The 20,789-nt window shown below is 40.9% G+C and overlaps 1 protein-coding gene across 2 annotated transcripts in view; it reads right to left on the reverse strand.

Annotated features, from left to right (window-relative positions):
- sema5a (sema domain, seven thrombospondin repeats (type 1 and type 1-like), transmembrane domain (TM) and short cytoplasmic domain, (semaphorin) 5A) overlaps positions 1 to 20,789 on the reverse strand; it is a 111,076-nt gene that overhangs the window by 25,491 nt on the left and 64,796 nt on the right. For both annotated transcript variants that reach the window (XR_010911745.1, XM_067486576.1), the window contains exons 10-15: positions 18,637 to 18,841; positions 15,755 to 15,962; positions 13,989 to 14,106; positions 11,394 to 11,575; positions 10,147 to 10,290; positions 5,722 to 5,869 (exon numbers count right to left, since the gene is read on the reverse strand). Coding sequence is in view for 1 of the 2 variants with exons in the window: in XM_067486576.1 (XP_067342677.1) it covers positions 5,722 to 5,869; positions 10,147 to 10,290; positions 11,394 to 11,575; positions 13,989 to 14,106; positions 15,755 to 15,962; positions 18,637 to 18,841 (1,005 nt within the window). In the remaining variant the exon portion in view is untranslated. The remainder of the gene's footprint in view (positions 1 to 5,721; positions 5,870 to 10,146; positions 10,291 to 11,393; positions 11,576 to 13,988; positions 14,107 to 15,754; positions 15,963 to 18,636; positions 18,842 to 20,789) is intronic.

The following is a 20,789-nucleotide window of genomic DNA, read 5'->3' on the forward strand; positions in this document are numbered from 1 at the left end:
CATATTAAAATTAACCTTTTACGCAAAAGAAGCTGAGCAATATGAGCTATATAAATGTTTCATCTCATTCTTTCCAGTTGATATGTTGAGCTAATAACACCAAGTAATAAAACTAAAAAAAAACAAAACAAACAAAAAAAAAACCCAAATACAAACAAAAAATACCAAAAAGTTTCCTGCACTCTTCACTCAGCCTTTCACATCTCAATTTCAGAGAAATTAAGTTAAAGTGAAAACATGGCGGAAAGCAGTCGACCGTGACAAGTGGCATGTGGAACACAAAATTGGATTCAATTAGTCTGCTGGTTTCGACTCATATCCGTGCCCCCCCCCCCCCTGGTGAGAGCAGTGATATGCATTATGGGCAAATGGAGGGCTGTGATTTTATGCTGCACAACACCTTTAACAGGCAGCTGCTCTGAGACGGGCAACGCTTTAATGTGTTTCTGGCTGGAGCTCAGGAGAAAGGGATGGGAGGACACCTGATCTCACCATAACTGTCCCACACAAACAAGCTGCCTGGTTGGTCAGCGTGGAAGTGATGGTCCAGCTGTTAGCGTGTGCATGTTTTACAGTGTGTGTGCATGTGTACCGTTGACTGTACAGTGAGAGACCAACACAAGGCCGGCACTATGCCACTGGTTTTAGTGTGTTTGCATGTTATCCTGGAAGCTGCTTAGTCATCCAGTCTCCATCCGTAGACCTTCCTGTGTATTTCTTAGGCTGGGGGCATGCCAGCTGAGAAGGAAGGAGACAGAGAGTGTGTCAGCCTCAGCCTCTCGCCATTTTTTATAGCAGACTGTATGAATGTGGAGTGGATGGTGAAATTCACTGTATGTCTTTACTTTTGTGTATGTGGAGGAGAGAATTGGTGTGTATGTGTGTGTACGTACAAAGGGCTCTCTATGGTGTCTGGCCAGCTGTGGGAGGTGAATAATAAGGAGTCGTGTCTCTCGAGCCTCCTACCATCATTACACTCATTATACTTCTCATTGGACTTGGGGAGCTGTTTGTGCGTGTGAGAAAAAATGTGCGAGGGAGAAGAAAGCGAGTGTGCTGGTGTAGACACGGATGTCTACACATGCACACTACTACCCCAACTTTTAAGTCAATTTTAGAGATTTAAGAGTGACTTGTACTCTGCAGCGTCTACATCTCTATTGTGGTGGAGTCTGCAGAGACGAAGGCCTAATGTTCCTCAAGTCTCCATGACACATCAGTTCAATTAGCACTGCCGACCAAAACACACTTTGTCAAACACCGACTCCTCTCTCTTTCTCTCTGTGTCTCCCCACCAGTCTGACTCCATAATGAAGCCTGCTGTCAGCCAGGAGCAGGCCTCTTTGCTACACATCAGTGCACATACGTACAAGCACACATGCATATGCTGACACTTAACCATACAAAAATACACAAGTGTGCTCACCCATCAGTCTGCCCACACAAACACTGAGTACTTAACTTTCATTTCACGGCCCAGCTGCCCAACTCAACTCCTTGCACGTAAAAAGAACTGCTCTCAATATTATTAAGCAGCTCTGTGTGCCATCACTTCTGCATGGCCCATATTTGACATTTGTAACACTGAGAGTGAAGACATGCAGTTCAGTGGAAAAGAATACACCATTTTCATCCTTGGATGGGAGAGATATTTGTACTTTTCTGTATAAAGTATTATATACCACTGCGAATGATGGACTCCTATAAAAAAAGAAAATCTCAAAGCAAAGCAAGTCTTCTTTCATGTGTACTAGGAATTAAAAGAGAATATCAGTGTGCTATATATTGTTCCTTTACCTTTGGTCAATGTAGTTTAAAGTTCTCTTTCATGCATTTTACAATATGTACTAGTGGTAAATGTATTTTTTTAACCATTGCATACTTTTCATTATTTTGCTGTGCATTATTTATAACTAAGCACCTCATAATAATAATCAGAGAGAGAAAATAAATAATAAAAAATAAAAAAACTAGCCTGCACAGGCAGACTACTCAGCATTTAACCATGCATCCAGCTCTAGATATAAGGACTAGAGGCCCTGATAATAGTCCAGAACATGAAAAATGTGCTTATAGATGTAACTAATTGGAGCTCTAGTTCCACTTCCTATCTATTTACTGTATTGATGTTCACTACTGTTAGTGATGCATTTGCCCTTGTCTGGTCATGTTTGTTTTTATCTGCTGTACTTGGGTCTCTGAGATATTGATCTGAAGGACTGAATGAGCGCTGCCTGATTAACACATTATAATCTCTTTTACAGTAGAATTCCATGATTATATTTCAAACAACCAGCTCCTCGAGATCTTCTGAACCTATTGCTTGGAAATTCTTTATGCACGTTACAGTGTTTCAAGTTTACAAGAAAGACTAACAATGTTAAGTTATTGCATTTTTTGGTATGATTGGACAAATCTGTCTTTTTGTTTTTAGTAAATTACTGCTTTGCAATGCCAGAAAATCAGCTTCTCTTTCACATTTTATTCACAGTCGCAAAAACTCAGGTTTAATAAATAGTTTGAACTGTATTAAATGGGTTGGTATAGTGACATTTTTAGTACAGAACATTTCAACATGAAATTTCCTTTTTAAAAAAAATAAACTTATTACTCAGTATACTTAAACTATAATGAATAACTTCTTCAGTGTTTGGTTTTCTTCCAGTTTATTAAAACATTTGCTGACTTCTTCTTATTTAGCAAAGTTTTTAATTCATTAGACAGGAGATGAAGTTTAGGTAGATGGATGAATGGGTGGATAGATAGAGGGAATAGATAGATAGAGGGAATTTCCAGTAAATACTGTACTTGTGGTTCTGCACAGCAATTCACAGCTGGGCCACCAGAGCCTTGCTTGTTTATTTCCAGCCCAGATTTCACCAGCTCCTCAGGGGGTTTCAAAACTGTAATGCAGATGCAGTGAAACTAGAGAGATGGAGCAGTGCTGTGTGGACTAGGGATCAGACTGATGAAGTTGCAGTCATGTGGCTTTTTGCATCAGCAAAATGATGCACCAAGCACCTCAGGACCAAATATATCCCCTGGTGACAAGGCTGCTGAGGCTCAATGCAATGACAAACAGGGCGACAAAAGGGCACGTTTGATGGAAATAAAGCAGCTCGATAGTTTGTCCATAAATCAAGCATGCAGCAACATTTTTTTTTTCAGTGTAGAAAGGTTGGATAGTGAGTGGAGACTTTGTTTAAACTGAAGTGTCCTTCACCTGAACTAACTAACTAGATTTTTTTGTTCATTGAATTTTGACCACCTTCAGTTCTGCAAGAGATGGTCTCACCAACTTCAGGTCTACGGAGAACACTTGCCAACCAAGTTCCAAAAGTTAGTATTTCATGTGAGTTCCCTGCCTGACATCGCTGTAGAACACAGAGCAGATGTAAGCTCATTGCTGCAGATTAGTGTCTGGCAAACACCTGGACCTGATCACTGATGACTGCAGGGATATCAGTGCTGACAGGTAAACATGAATGCACACGCATGCATACAATATTGTACAGGCACCAATAGGGATGGGGCTGAAAAACTGGGATATTCTGCCATGCTGAAGGGTTTTAGGGCTTTCACCACATATACTGTCATGGCTCTGTGACATTCATTAACCCTGCTCTGACTCAGTTTTTCCTAACTGGGGTGCTGGTGCTGCAGCTGCAGTAGCAAAAACAAGACTGTGAAATAATAATTAATACTACTTTTAGTGAATTTCAATTAAATAAAGTACGACTGTTTTGCATGCATAGTGCACTTACTCTAGCGTGAAGGATCAAAATACGTTGGGTCACAACATATGGTGTAACACCTGGGAGCACTTGTTCTTCTCAAGTCATCAAAGATGCTGGTCATGAAATTAAAATAGTTCATTTCTCTCAATTAGAACAGTTTATAATTAATTTATTTGGAAGGTAATTAATTTAAATATTTACCTTTTTAGGGGGTTTAAGTGCATTGTTGTTACATTACAGTACCAGCTGCGGCATTAGACATTAAGCTTGAAAGAAGTGCTGCAATTGTGTCTTTTGTCTGAGTAAATATGCAGCTATATTACAAGTAAGCCATTCAGTCTAAATAAAGTCTTTCCCATAAATGAGAGGGTGTTCATATAAGTGTTGGAGTGTGTTCTGCGATATTGGAAGGTGAAAGCCGATGAGAAACAATGAGCAGTGTCAAAAAGAAGGAGAGGGAACGGGTGAAAGAGACAGAAAGTTTTTTGTTTTCTATAAGATGAACTTTTGACTGGAGTGTCACTTCCTTCCTACTAGGCTGTCTGTTTTTCTGACACAAATAAAAAATCTTTAACATCTCCTCTTCAGCCAGGCCTTGCTTGCTCTCCAAACTGAAGATAAATCAAATAAAGTAAGTCTATACGTACTGACAGTGAAAGACAGCCTTTCAGTCTTGGAAACTGATGTTATGAGGAACTGAGATTCCTGCGTGCTTGCCACCGGGTTCCTTTTCTGATCTGAGTTCCTGTAGGAATGATGCCGCATTCCCAGGATGCTACTATGAGGATAACGGCCCTTGTGCAATGACAGAAATAAAACACCTGGCAGTGTGTGTGTGTGTGTGTGGTAGGAACACATCACAGTAAATGTTATGGTGAGCCTTCTAAATTGATACTTAATGGGAGGGTCAGTCTTTTCATTTGGGTGTTCTGCAGCTACTAATGTGTCATGGGCAATTATCGCATACCAGATATGCTCTTGAGGTTGCAAGGCCTCATGTGGGATGTTTCATAATTATGGCAGTGTATTATTTGGCTTTACAACGGGCCATTACACAACCTGTAGGATGAGCTTTTTCTGCTAAATGTGATTTGGGTCATTTAATGCTTTTCTAGTATTTTGCAGAAAACAAATGTCATCAAACATCACTTTAATTTTACACACAGTATCTCTGTGTCCATTGTTTATTGCACATGCCTACAGATCGTGTGCACATGTTTAAATACATGCACGTACTGTACAACATTATTGATGCGGTACATGCGGTTTGTGCGTGTGTGTAGTCTGATTATGATCTTTATTCTAAAACCCTAATCTAAACCCACCATTTAAAAAAAGGTTTAAGGATCAGCTTTGTCCATAAACCATCCGAGATTTGTGAAGAAGGAAAATCCACGAACAAACAAAAACACACTTCAAGGATCCCATGCATCCACAAGGCCCTGACCCATATTCTTTAATCCATTTCCAAGAGGGACATGAGAAGCTGCAGCTATCATGTTCATTCGGCCTTATTCTTACCAAGACTGTAGATGAGGGTGTGTGTGCATGTGTGTGTGTGTGTCTGTGTGGGAAAACAGTACCAGAAATAACACAAGCATCACATCATTCTGTCAACAAGGAGAATGCTTGTATTTCAACACTTCTTGCATCACCCATGCTTTAGAGAATGCTCTGTGACAGAATATAAGCCTCATATGTAGAGTGATTACTGTGTGTGTGTGTGTGTGTGTGTGTGTGTGTGTGTGTGTGTGTGTGTGTGTGTGTGTGTGGTATTAAATAGGTCTTGGTAATAAATCTGATGGCTCCTGCCACAGTTTAAATATAGCCAGGGGATTTGGTCGTGTTAGATGTTCCAATTTCATCACTACTCGCTGTTCATCACATCAGATGGCTCAGCCTGAGATCCTGAATAGTGAATAGAATTAAAGAAAGGCAGACAGAATGATGGTGCATGCGAGAGCGATCATTGTGTGTTACGCACCTGACCACAGCCAGGACAGTCGTTGCCATTTTCACAGGTTCTGCGTCGTGACTGGACACCTCCGCCACAAGGCACAGTGCAGCGTTCCCATGCCGACCAAGCCGACCAGTAGACATGAGGCGGGCAGGGCAGGTGTTCATTACAGTACCTGAGAAGAAAGAGCAATGAACGCAGGGGATGAGTAGGTTTCTTTATTTAATCACGTAGACTCATTGAGATCGGGATCTCTTGTTCAAATAGAGAACAAACACACACATCCAGCATAAAAGTAAAATAGTCACACAGCCAGAAGTCTAGTGCATTGGAACAAACAGTGCACACATGAATCATAAGTTCTGAACTCTTTTCAGTTTATTTTATTTCGCGTGTATAAATTCATTCCTGCCATGATGAATATGTTTTGGTTTCTCCTGAGGGAAATATCTGGCTCTACCACAGCTGCTGAAAGCTCCAATAGGTTCACGGGCTGCTGTTTGGTGCTCAGCAGATAGTCTACTGTGGGTTTATCTTAGCTTTTCGGCTAAACACAACTGTCTGCTGTTGCTACAGAGGGGACTGTTGAGAATAATAATGAAAAAAGTTGCGAGCCTGAAGACCATAATAATAGGCTAAAGGATGCTAAAAATACTCCTTAAGCTGTGGGGAGCTGTAGAGATAGGTGATAATTATCCGTGGGGTTGTCTCTATGAACAACACCTTTCTCATTACACACAGTCACTTGAGCTTTGGTTAATGTTAAAAAAGTGTTACATCTAGAAGTACTGTCTGGATTTTGTGCCATAGCTGCACACTCAAATGAGAAAGGTAACATGACGAACTTGGGAAACTTTGCCAGCAGACCTTCACTCATACTGGGACCAACTGTATCATGCAGCAGTGTCTTCCTCATTGCTGTCTGTGGAAAATGGAATAGCTACTTTATCTGAAATAGCACTACAATTATACAGCATGTGAAGGGCCCTGGGGATGTCACCGCACTTTTGAAACCTCGCATCTAAAATGAAGTAGCTACAAAGAGTCCCTACCACAAGAAGGGGATGTCTGCAAAACCATGTAAACTCCGCTAAAACAAACTTTTACAATCCCAACATATCTTTTTGATGTGGCAATGAAGTGCAGAGAACAGGGTGCACGCTGGGTCTGAACATCTGAGTGAATCATACCACCAGAGACAGATGTGTGGTATATGTGAGTGCGTGCTGTAATGGCCAGTTCTGCATAAAAATACATCTTGGAAAATTCTATCTGAAGTCATAATGAACGTGCATTTACACTTTGCATAATTCATTGACACAGCCGATTAAAAAAGCAACAAAGATGCATGCATCATCTCTAATTACATCGTTTTACAAGACAGGATTACTGCCACGTCTAAAATACTTACTCTGTCTTCATTATACAATAACAACATCTGATTGCCAGCCTTATTAGGGCCATACAATTTATTTAATAATTTTTACACAAACTATAAAATTGCTTTAATTGCTGCTTTGCTGTGTTTTGGCACATGACTACTTTTTCAGTGTTCTTGTGCTGAAATAGCTCTAACTTTATACCCTTACTCATGAGGCTCAGACCGGATATTTCCATTGTTCTATTCCCAAATACCTCGCTATTGTTCATGGAAAATCAAAAGCTACATTCTGTGCACCCTGGTTGTAAAAATCCTTAGAACACTGCATTGTTTTCCACTTCTACTAATCTGTGGGATGATACAGTGGGCAGGAGGAGTGTAGAGAAGAAGTGAAGAAGAGTATGGATTACAATCCTGCAAATGCCTGAGAGAATACACACACACACACACATATACACACACACGCACAGATATTAATCCATGTGATGTTGTACGCAGACACAAACTACCCCTTCTTGCAGAACAGCGCAATAAAAGACTACTGCAATCAATACAAAGCAGATTTAGAGCTTCCAAATCATCATCATCCACACTTTAATCATTTCAGACAATTCAGTGGCTTCAATTTGTCTTATCTTACACGTTTCTCCCCTCTCTAAAAACACACAGCTGATCAGACTAAAACACTGCTAATTACTTGCTATAGGCTGAGTAAGCAGTGTGGACAATGTGAGTGTGCTGAAGGAAACACCGACAGAAGGATCATAAACGCTACCATTAACCAGCCAGATTTAAGCCCGCAGGTTTTGGTTTCCGAACATTTGCTTTATCTTTAAAAGCTCTGTCTGCTGCAAACAATCAGAGATGCATAAGAGTAATGTTGGCTTTTGAATCTTTTTATTTTTGTAAATATGTGCATGGGTACATCTGAGCTCACACTATACTGCATACATGCATAGTTGAACATCAGGCTTGTGCACTAAAGGCAACATGGGAAGAACAAGGCTAGATCAGGCTTACAGCCAACACCTAACGCCTCTAAAATAAGGCCTGTGCCACATAAAAGAATCGTTTAGTGTTCAAAAGCTGATAAAGTGCAAGTCCTTTTCATGTCATGAGTATTATACTTTCTTGCCCAGAAGACTTATAACCTTTTTCACATCTGCAATTAACAGCGAATGGGGTGTTTTTGAACATAGTTAAACAACCAATGAGAAGTTTTCTAAAATTCTCACGCATACTACGCATTCCTGATGGGGCGGCTGCAGCTCAGCTGGTAAAGGCAGTCGTCCACGGCTCACAGGGTCAGTGGTTCGATACGGCTATAAGTCGAAGTGTCTCTGGGCAAGACACTGAACCCTTAACAGCCCATTCCCATCCCCAACTGTGCAGTGCTGGTCCAAGTCCGGTAGAAATTGGGGAGGATTGCGTCAGGAAGAGCTGTAGCTCAGCCGGTGTAAAAACTGTGCCAAATCAACATGTGGACAATGATCTGCTGTGGTGACCCTGAACTCATGGGATAAGCCGAAAGGACTACGCATTCCTGACACACCTGTGTATGTTCATACTGAGAACACATACAAACACACACAACAATTTTCTAGCATCTCCATCTTTTTCTCCCTCAGGCAGACTCTAACTGACACAGCATAATTCATCTGTTAACACATTCGCTTTCTATCTTTATGCCATACTGTTCATTTGTCTGGCTCTTTTCTTTTCTCTCTCTCTCTCTCTCTCTCTCTCACACACACACACACACACACACACACACACTTCTCTTTACACAAACACTCCCCTTCTCTCACTCCTTCCTTACAAAGCTCCTTTTCCAGTCCTCACAGCTGGCCCCTAACTGGCCCAAGGTGTTTTAAATAGCTGAACCGTGCAAGAACTGAGAGCTGCAAGGGGAGATGAAACAAAGGAGATTAAAGCTCTGAGAGAGGAGTGGCAAAACCAGCTTCTGGCCTCCTGTGGTCTTTGGTGGGAGTCTGTGTTTCTTTGTTGGTGTGATTTGTGAGTAACTGGGCTGTGCTGGTGATTCCATATATTTTCCACAGAACTCCTTTTCTCAAGGACTGCTCCACCAGGACCATCAGTGAGTAACGAAAAAAGAAGGTGGGAGGATGGAGGAGGGAGAGAGGAAATGAAAAAGTGGAGACAAGTGGAGGAGAAAAAGCTTGTAATATAAGGTTCATCCTTGAAGGCCGTATCCAATTACTTTTCCGTCGCGATGCTGTTTCTGTTGCTGTGGTAACGATTGGTAACAATTTATTTCCCTTCCCTTTTTCCCCCCCTTGCTTTTTGAACTATATTTATTTTCACGATTTTGGCTTCCACTTCTGGTTAATGGCAGGATTGGGATGAAAAGCATACGCTTGGTTAATGACAACACTTAGGACACAAAGGAAGAATGCCTTCCTCAATTAATAATTCAGTAAGAGATCGAGCCCCTAATGATAAATACCAACTATAGTCTAATTTTCAAACACCATGGATGCTGTCAAAGCTCCTCTCAGGTCTTTTTTGATTTGGGAAACACTGAACTAAGTTTCACATAACCAGAATAAATTGAGTCGAACAGATGACAAAAATGTGAGAATACTTAATACTATATCCTGACCTTTTTTTTTTTTTACCTGAGCTGCTTTGTATGTGTCATTGTGCTGCTTCACATTCTTTCTCCTTGAAAAACAGATTTTTTTCAGGCCTTGAAGGTTGCTTAGAAACCACACAAACATCTTTAAAAAGGTGATTATTCTACGCCAAAGCCTCCAAAGCTTCAAAATGTAGACATGGTCTGTGTGTGAAAGCCAGATAATTACCCAAGCACAGGCCTATCCCACTCATTCCTTAATTGGCTGTCATGAAGTTGGACAGAAGTGTGAAAAAAAAAAGAACAGAAAAAGTCACATTGAAAGTCATACTTCCCCACTGCTCGTTGCAAATAATGGAGTAAAATACATTTTTTTCTTGTCTTTTACACGTACTGAAACTCAAACAGTGACGTGCAGCATGCACCTGCTTAAACATGTACGAATATGCGCCAAAACGTGTGTGAGTGTGTATACCTCTCTTCGCGGTTCTGGCCCACACACACTCGTCCTCCATGGCGAGGGGTTGGGTTGCTGCAGGAGCGCTGACGGACCTGGAAGCCGATGCCGCAGGTGGTGCTGCAGGGAGACCATACAGTCCAGGGAGTCCATGCTCCGTTTCTATGGAGACACAAAGTGAGACATCCGTCAAACTTTAGCTACTGATGGAAAAGTCATGGAGGCCAGAAGATCATTAAATCTCAACAACACCATTACCGCTGAAAGATATTAATTATTTAGCTATACGAATGTCAGGAGTTGACGTTACTATGAGAATAGTCTTTAAGTCTTTAAGACTCAATATCATTGTTTTTCAGAGCTGAAGAGTGTATATTAATCTAATTACACACATATAACTACATTTAAGAAATACTGTAGTACTCTAGAGTCTAAGAAGATGATATTGGTCCACTGGCTAAGAATCCTTTCTTCATTGGAGAGGAAGGCAAGACCTTCAGATACTGCACTATGATGCAACTTTAATACCAAATCAAGGGTAAAAGTTGCATGTGAGGAGTACAGCAAATTACTATTGTAATTGTAAATGAAAGAAAGATGAGTATGTGTGTGTATTGGAGCAACGAATTAAACAGGGAGGTCATGTGATTAGCTCAAAACAAGGCGTTGATTGATCGGAAGATCTGTCTCTGCTTTTTTCCTGTCCCAGTTTCACTGAGAATTTCATATCTAAGGGGTTTTTCTAACTTTTAGTCAGTAAAAATAAATAAGTTTATGTCTTTAATTTCAGTTCTGGTAACTTATGATAAGCATGACTCATTACTTTCAAACATTTATTTGACTAAAAAGATGAAACGGTTGTTAAAAAAACTGATAAATAAATGAATAGTTAAATTACAGTTAGTTGCTTCCCTTTTTTTGCCTCACAAAGCTTATCTGGCTTCAAAGATTTCTTCCCGTGCCCTGTTGGCAGTAAGCAGTCTTCAGCACAGCAGCAGCATATCAGTTTTAACTCCAAGTGTTAAAATCAACAACTTGTCAGCTGAGAGAGTGAAATAACAATAACCAATCAACACTTATGCTCAAATAACTGATACTGAGTATGCAACACGGAACAATTTACTGCATGTGGATTTCAAATGAGTACGTGTGTGGAAATTAATTAACTAATCTTTTATTACCTCTCTATATAGATATGAAGATAAACACATATATTTGGAGACCACTGATCCACACGTTTCGTTGTGGGTCGCTGAAGAAATTACCTTGAGCAGTTGGCGACCTCCACATTGATCCCATGACATTGGTGGCCACCACACTGAGGTGCAGGGTTATCACAGGCTCGTGTGCGACACAAACAGGTCCCTGCACTGCCGCCATCATTATGGCTACATGTGGACCAGCCTGACCAGGCACCAAAGCCCCCATCGACCGTCACATTACGGATCTGTTAGGAACACAAAGGGCCAAAAATAAAACATTTGAGAGTAATGGCTTTTCTCAGAAACAGCTCGCTGCATTAGACTGATGCTCTCAGGAATGTGTTGCTCTGGGAAACGCACCCCACGGCTATGGTAGATGCAAAATCAATTTCCTTCAAACAGATGCAAAAATAACTGCATTACATCATTTATAGCACATCTAAATTGTGCAGTTATGGGGACAAAAATATGCTGTAGACATGTGGAAGATATACGAAAATTGTCTGGGATATGATGAGATTCCAGAACAACAAAGCAGCGATTCAGAGAAGGCAAATGAATGCTGTGAATGGACACAGTGAAAAGACAAAAATATGAGGAAATAAAAGTGGCCTCATAAACAGATATACGAAGCACAACAGGATGAAACAGGAAGGCTCCGCTATTATGGCGGCTAGGAATTAGGCCTGATGTCCTGGGTGCACAAGCTAAATGCTACAGATGATATGAGGCACGTTGCTGCTACATTTCAGGGTGATTTGCAGATGCAAAGAATGCTTTCACACGAGGAGAAGAAAGAGCATGATCATCAGCTGCTCTGACAGGGGCAAAAACAACGTCTGCCTTTCGCTCTATGGGCAACTGAACTCTGCTGTTTGCCTAAATGAGGGGCGATTTGCTAAAGCAGACACCATTTGAGCTACTTGAAAGCAGAAAACCACAAAGAGATAGCCTACTGCAAATCACTTTCCTTTCATATAGTTTAAATAATTTAAATTTAAAGCTGAAATGTAATTGATAAGGTTCACATATGTAACATTATCAATTTCTGCTCTGTATTTTTCTCTACATACATGGATTAATAAATATTTTATGGGTGTGAAAGGAGAGAAATACTCGTAGACCAAAAATTTAACAATTCTTGTTTTTTGACTGGAGATTGATACAAAAAATCAATATATCCACAGTAAATATATCTGCCTGAACAACTTGTCTCAGTGTGTAATGCCTTGACTGGCCTCAGGTTTCACACTTCCACTTAGCAGTAAAAAGACCGTGTAGTTAGCCAACATTTTCCAAACTGTTACTGGAGTCATAGGGAGTGAACTTGTAACTGTGAAAAAAAATAAAAATAAAATACAATAAAACACAGGTTCTTATTTATCATATTAATGATTTCTTCTGGAGCCAGCAGACAATTTTCTGTTCTGGCTTTAAAGCCCATATTGTATGGCCATTTCTCTCTGTCAGCATACAAAGTTATTACTGCTGAAGATAATTCACGATCGCACTAAATGGATTGGACCTGGTTAGACCAAAGTTAAGTGAGTAAATACATATTCCATTGGTGGTGTGGGCAGCGGTATGTGGCGACCTGAAAATACATGAAAAATAAAGGATTAGTGGCTTTACTGCTGCTGGAAACGTGGATATTATCTTTGATCGGAGTCTGCATTTTGAATTTTTGCAGAATGCACATATTTCCTTACACTGAGAGTTGGCAAGGAATCAACACCATTATCGTATTTGTTCATTCAATAGCCACAGTTAGCTTTGCTTAGCATTAAGCATGAAAACAAGTGCAAACAGTCAGCCTGCTCCCTCTCCCAAAGCCTGCTCTCTCCTACCATCACTTATAAAGCTGTTATATAAGTTTTTCCTTGTTCAATGTAACTTCAGGGAAGATGTTGAAATGGTTTCCAGCATAAAAAACAAGCTGCATCAAGTGGCTTGGCCAAATAAATATGTGTGTGTCTGTCTATGCACATATACATCCAAGATGGCCTGTATCTGTGTTTATGTCTGAATATCTATGTGGATGCAGTGTTGGCCAACTTTCTTCCAGAGTTCTGCTGACAGATGCCACTGGGTGCTTGGCAGCTTAAACGCCAAATATTTCTCTTAACATGAAGCCACATGAAAGGGTACTGAGGCACACAGCAGTCTCCACTGTGACTGGCTTGAAAAAGATGTCTGTTAAACTTACAAAAAAAAGCAGAGCCATGCTGACATTGATAAGCTTACCAACCCATAACACTGCTCCCAAATTTGGTGCACGTTAAAATAAATGGCAGAGCTGTTTTACTAATGAACCAGCAGTCAGAGGTGAATGATTGAGGCAGCGCTCTTGATCATTCCCGCTGTACATGCTGCTCCCTTAAAGTCTAGTTGTTCAGCCACAAGATGCCTTTCTCTGGCATGGAGCTGTTTCTCAGTCTGGTTTTAGGGGCTGCTGCTTGTGCGGGGTGAGTGTATGAAGAGAATACTGAGCAGGCAGTAGCTTTCAGAGGCAAGGAGCACAGATTAATGTGAGTATTAAATTCATGTGGAGAGGAGAGTGAGTAGTAGGCCTAGTATAGATAATTGTGTTCTCTACCAACTTTGGTAACCAGCATGTGACTTATGAGGAGGGGAGGGTGTAGACGTGAGGGAGCTCACCGGACATTTGGTGATGCTCTGCTCCCACTGGCTCATTCTTACACTTTCCTCCAGGGTGGTGCATTTCTTCAGCAACAGATCCCAACCACAGTATGGGTCCCTGGCCCAGACACACGCTCTGACAAAAGAGAAAAAAAATAATGTCATGTGTGAATACAGATGAGTCGCCATTGTGGTGGGACATTAATTAAACATCAGGTTGAAGAAGAGGATTACGAAGAAGTGCAAAAGATAAAGTGGCACAGGAAGGAAGAGAAAGGGGAGAGAGAATTTCAGGATTGATAGCTGGGTAGAAAAAAATTAATCTCGAAGCCTAGGAAAGAAGGGAGGAAAGAAGAAACTCAAGTGACAGAGAAAAAAAGAGATACGAGGAAGGATAACAACGTTAATTCTGTTTATTTATGAATGCACCCATGCTTACATTCATCAGCATCCTAAAATCATGTCTTAACACAATGTGCAGATTTTTCAGGTAATCTTATGCCAAGCAACCAGGATTATAGATTTGCCTTTGCATACCCACAAATTCATATCTCACTCAAATAGTTTATTAACCCAACAAATACGCACAGTGACGACACCATAGCAGAGATAGTCGAATCTCCTTCAGGTGGTTTATTGACTGCAATAAAAAGCCAGATGCTGCTCATTTCATGCAAATGTGGGTCTGTGGTGACAGCACAATGACATATCACTGAGCCACAAGCATCGACACTACCTGACATGCCCCAAGTGAAATGCAACCAAAGTGTCAGTGGGTTTCAAAACAATGAACTGCACACAGACAAAAATGCACTCACGCAAGGACACAAGATCATCTGTATCCATCCATATGAAAAAGCCTGAAGGCAGACGCTCTTGTCTGTCTACACACACAAGGAGGCTGACGTAGTGACTGGGTTGCTATCAGAAAGGAGAGAGTTGATGTCTGTAATGTATGGAAAATGATATCTGAGGTGCACAATGAGAGAGAAGGAATAAGCTAATACCCATCTTGAGGGCCTTACTTACGTACACCACGCATTGATAACCCAGGTAGCCAAACAAAGACAGACAGCCTTCTAATATTTCAAACAGGTAGACCTCAAAGTAAAGTCAGTGATGAATCCAGTAACTCTCCCCGCTGCCTGTGTGTGCGTGTTTTCTTTTCTTTGTTTTGTTTTGCTTCTTAAAAAAAAGAAAAAAAAAAAGCTGTGAAATGTGTGATGAAGTGCCATTATGGTTCCAGCATATATTACAGAGACACAGCTGTAATATGAAACCTACGTCTTGTGTGTATTCAAATAACAGCTCATTGTGCAAGTGGTAAGGAATGCAGGTGTGAATCATTTTTCTGCATGCAATGATGGATGGGATCCCAATTTTGTGGTGAGTCCTCACACCCTAGCCTGTGTCTCAGATTTTCTTTGCCAATATTTATCCCTTGACGGAGCGTCTTTCAGAAAGACAGAAACTCAATATATCTGATAAACACACATACACACACACACACACATCTGCAGCAGAACTGTCCGCAAGGCAAAATGCGCAGGGCTTTGTGTGCGACAGTGAGACAGCGGGCAGCTGTGGGCACCTCCAGTGACTCAGACAAAAGCTGATTTACAGGGTTTTAAATCTCAGAAAAGGCCGCTGACCAGCACACAGGCCTGGCCCTCTCAGATAAAGAGCATTTTGTGAAATAGCAAGCTTTAAAACTTTTTTCTCTCCACATTTGCTTTTGACAGTTTCCACTGAGATTAATGGTGTTTGTGTGTGCATACGCTCACTCTCTGCTTTTGTGGTAGCTGCATCTCTTGAGCGGGATCTTGATGACCTGGTCTCTCACACCCACATAAAGCTCGCTGCGGCTGTGCAGGATCAGCAGGCTTCGGATCGGCTGCCTCTTCCTGGGTGGAAACAACTCGATCTCCTCCAATAGGCAGCTCCCTGTGGACTGATTGAGAGGGGAAAGCACTTTTCTGATAGTGCCATAATCTGGAAGGGAAAAGAGAGGATTTGGTCAGAAAGAGTAAGGAGGGCATTTATCTGCAGGAGAAAAGGTAAAGCATGGGAAAGGAGTGTCAAGACAAGAATAGAATAGTTTGAAGAAGATAAAACGACAAAAATATATTTTGGATGACCAAAGGCCGCACACAGGCTGATGAGAACTCAACATAAATCACACAACAATCACTTCCTACAGAAAGACCCTGAAATAAGGTACATTATAAGCCATACTAGGTTTTACTCTTAACATGCAGTGCTGGAGATGCAACCAGGGAATTGCTACATCACCTGAGTAATTTCTGCCCTACTTTTCTTTAAGGGAATAATCAAGGGGAAGTAATGACTTTGTATTTCAGATGGAGAAGCGTGTGGAAATCCATGTCATTGTGAATGTGTCCTGACCTTCATGTTACGTAAGGTTTGCCCGTGAGAATAAGTTAGGGGCAGATTTCCTTTTGGGAGAACTAAAACAAACATCGTCTATTATACATTTAATACCGTGGGTGAGGAGAAAGTGATTAGGTGCACAGAGATGCCAGAAGGGTGAATTGCTAATCGGTCCAATGTAGGGAATGTAAAAGTTAACTACTGCCTCAAGCAGTGTTGGGCAGTAAGTACTTCCTTGGATGTACTGTAGCTTTATGCAGGGACTTGAAGTGAGGAGAGGCACTTATAGTGGCTAACAAATGAGACGACTGGTAACACAGAGTCGTCTTATTTACATGATCTTAGATGGTTTGCTAACATTTCTTTGGTTATGTTCAGTTGAAGGATTTCCGAACCCCGAAGGAGCTGTGTGCCAGCTGTGACTAATGTTAAACTAGCCGGTAATGGTCAGTAAATATCTCCAAACCTTAGATAGAGTAGTAGTTTTTAATCATATTACTTGCTTACTTTTAAATCCAATACTACCCTTTAAATTTAGGAAATAAATAAATAAAGTTCATATAATTATTAATCTTACCTTTAAAAGGTCTCAATTTGCAACACTACAGGTTAAAATACTGAAGATGTTTTGTGGTAGTGACGAGTTTAAAATTAATATAATGACCATTTAAAATTAATAATGTGTAAAGAGTAGATGAAACTAAATCTAAAAGAACATTACACTAAGTACAAGTACCAGACTCAACTCTGTAACATTGTGTTTCTTTAATGAAGGAGGAAATATGATCATCTTCTGTTTAAATTGACTGAGGGACTAAAATGCTGCTGGGATGCTGACATTACTAACGAAGGCTCTATAACTGTTTGGGTGAAATCTGACAGCCGCAAACGTGAATAAAATTAAGCAACACTTTGACTTCTTTGGGCCCCGAGTTGGAGCTAGGTTCTCGACAAAGCAACCAAATCAGCAGAGTGTGTTTAAGCGTTAATAATAGCATATGATTGGGTACAGTATGTGCGCTAGCCAGTGGTCTTGGCAGTGTTTCAGATGTTTTCATTACCGGCTGGTTAGTGTCTGGGGAACTTGCCGTGTGGGCAGCTCTGGTCCATCGCTACATTGATCACAGCACCATGCAAACAATGAGAGAGGAGTTTTTGAGGGAGATGCCAAGCATGGAGGCAGTGAACTGGAATGGGTTGTGAATGTGTGCGTGCGTGCGTGTTTGTGTGTGTGTGTGTGTGTGTGTGTGTGTGTGTGTGCCTGTACCACATCCTAAAATAACATGTACCAAAATCCTAAAATAACACTGACGCTACTACAGGACAGTTATGTTGACAGTTCCCAGTGGGCCTATAGTACATGTGGGTCACATGTGTCACATGTTTGAAGTGGGTCAAATCCTGTTCAGCACATCCGTTTATAATCTATTCTGTGTGTTCTATCATAACAGACACTGGTGTGTACCTGGCATCTTGCTGATACTGTTTTTCAGTGCTTTGCCAAGTCTCACATCACATATTGTCAAGCCAGTATGATCAAACAGTTTCCTGATAAGCAGGCAGTGCCACACAGTTCAGACAGAGAAAACCTGTAAGGGTTAAACTAGAGCCGCCTGTGTGTATTATTAATTACCTGTCTGTCTTCGCATGATTGTTGGTTGTTTCATGCTGATTACAATTGCTTTGTGAAGGACTGCATGTGAATGATGTGTGGTGTGGTTTGTGTGTGTATGTGTGTGGGATCTGTCAGTGCATATGGCAGACATATGGAGGCAAAGAGTGATTAAACTCATGTCATAAGACTAAGCTTTGTTGTCACCTCAGAACGACTTTTGAGCTTTTGATTTTATTATTCTTTTGCAGGCCTGTTTTCCCGTGCAAATCACTTCAATGGCTTAAAGCCCCTGCAATCACAAGTCTTCATCAATAACAATCAATTTTAATGGTGGTATAAACAACATTTATTGACTGGGATTGTAAAAAAACCCACACCCTTAATTTGTTACGAATTTAACACTAAAACCTCAGCTATTGTGCTTCTAGAAGACTTGTTTTCCAATTTTCTGATCTAAACACAAAGTGCAGGTCAGCTTGTTGTACGTATTAAAGCCTCCCCAACCACAGACCTGTGAGCAAAGGCCAGAAAGACAGAAAACAGTAAATGCACGCAAACATTCATATGCATGTAGACACATACGCTGTATGTGTAGGAAAACAGACAGATTTTGCAAAACCTGCCCTCATGCCCAGAAAAGAGTCATTGTTAGGAACCCACCAGTAGCCAGGTATATGATGTGAAACAGCGTGTCTTTCCCCTGTACCACATCCACCACTACATGAGTGAAGCGCACGTTGTCCTCCATGAAGTAGGGCACAGGAACCACAGGTTGGACCACCTCATGCATTAGCAAAAACTTCTGAGCGTCCTGCAGGTTCCTTTCAGTCAGGTTCACGTAGGAGCCAGAGTCGATGGTGCCGCACTGTAGAGGCGGAGAAAGTAAGAAAGGTTTGACTGACTACATTAATAAAAGCCAAGCTCTTAGAGATGGCAGGCTTTGTTATAAGCTTAAGATTTTGTGTCTAGAGGTAGCACCAGAGATGGGACAAGAGAGGGATTGGAACTGAATGATTAAATGAGCAAGGCTTTAAAGTCAGTTGCTGCTGGTTTGCTTTCCTCACAACCTTAAGACTTTGAAGTCAATTCGCTGAGGCTGATGGAGGGAGGCTGAATGAATGTTTGACTGAGCAGGTAGTTATCTCATTTATTAGATGTTTTTCCTCAAATACTTATAAGTATATTGCTTGTAAGATTTACTCATACCCTAATAGTGATGTCTCTTTGTTCATTTTTGAACTCGAAACAAGCTATGATCTGAAAAAGGTTTTTAACAAACATCATTCCTCTAATGGTTTTATAATTCTGAAAAAAAAGAGTGATATGGCAGTTGCAATCTCACTCAAATAAGTAGATTTCATTGTGATAGATCAATTTGGTTTTATCATTTAGCGTTAACTCCTTCTGTGTCTTGCTAGATTTTTGCCACTGATCCAGTCAGTGCCACCGCACTTTGTAATGTGAAATATGTTATGAAAGATACAGTCTCTTCTGAGTTATTAAAAAAGCTCAATAAACTGCTTCCAAATGGGAGTTAAAAGCAGGAAATATTAAGGAGTCAAAAGTACAATTTACTGTATGTCTTTGTGCTACTGGAGGTTGCAAACATAATTCCAAGGAATCCAGAGTATAGCGTCTTAGAATTTGGTGATTAAAATTGTTTTTAAACTGTGATAGACTGAGTGGGTGTTTTATGTACTAAATAAATCATTTAAATACCCACTCAACTACCTGAAAGCGTACAGAGTCAAAAAGTTGAGAACAGGGCTGTTTATCGTCGCTCATGAAAAGTTGACATTTGGAAACTCGAGTTTTAAGGGAAGACGACACAATATTCTTTGTTAGGGTGGAAATGGAGTGAGACAAGGTGAAGCTTACAGCCGGTCGAGCTAAGGCAGAGCTGGATAAGTTAGCCACTGTGGCCATGCGTGTCTTACTCAGTCAACAAGTTCCCTAGTTGGGGTCAGGACTGTGGACTGAGGCCCCATCCTCAAAGGACAAGCCTACTCTAAGCAGGGAAAAAAACAAAAAACAAAATGCGCTTAACAATTACACTAAGCAAAATGAATAGTATTTGTTTTGAACATACTATCTCAGATGAACTGCACAAATTTGCTCAAGGCTACAGACACAGCTTTAGACCTTGGGTGGCGATTAGTTCCTGTTGACTAGCTACAGTAGCAACAGCACGGATACTTTGTACAGATCAATCCCTGGCCTTCCCTGGGCTGAGAGATGAAAATCATGGAGGGCTTCCCTGGGATGTGCAATGGATCAGTGCCCTCGCCCCATCAGGAGATGGAAAATTAAAGCCCTGAAGGACAGGGTAAAAAAAAAAAACTCAGACGTGCCGCCTGCTTATGGCTTGTGTGTGTGTCTGTGTGTGTGCATGCGTATGCGTGTGTGTGTGTGCTGTTCACTACAGTGTGTCTAATGTCTCAATGTCTTTTGTGGTTTGTCCTTGCATTGCGTGCATGTGTATAAATCCTAAAGTATCTACATGATTGTATTTCTTCCACAGACAAATTTAGATGCTCTGACCACTGACGATCTACAGCATTAGTGAATTTACAGAGAGATGGATGTTGTGATTTCCATGGTACAGTCAAGGTGAGGGACATCATTTGGCTGAGGGCCTATCCAACACTCCGCTGTCCTGCTCATCATCAGCATACTTCTTTCTGCCAGGGTAAGTGCCACTGAGAAATATGGTTGTTTTACTGAATGTTTGTGCAAAATGGGCCTTGTTTATAATGGGTCCCACGTTATTGAACATTACAGCATACTGATAAGATCTGATTATAATCATTTGT

This window comes from Channa argus, chromosome 19, assembly GCF_033026475.1.
Source record: "Channa argus isolate prfri chromosome 19, Channa argus male v1.0, whole genome shotgun sequence".
In the NCBI taxonomy this organism is placed as follows: Eukaryota; Metazoa; Chordata; class Actinopteri; order Anabantiformes; family Channidae; genus Channa; species Channa argus.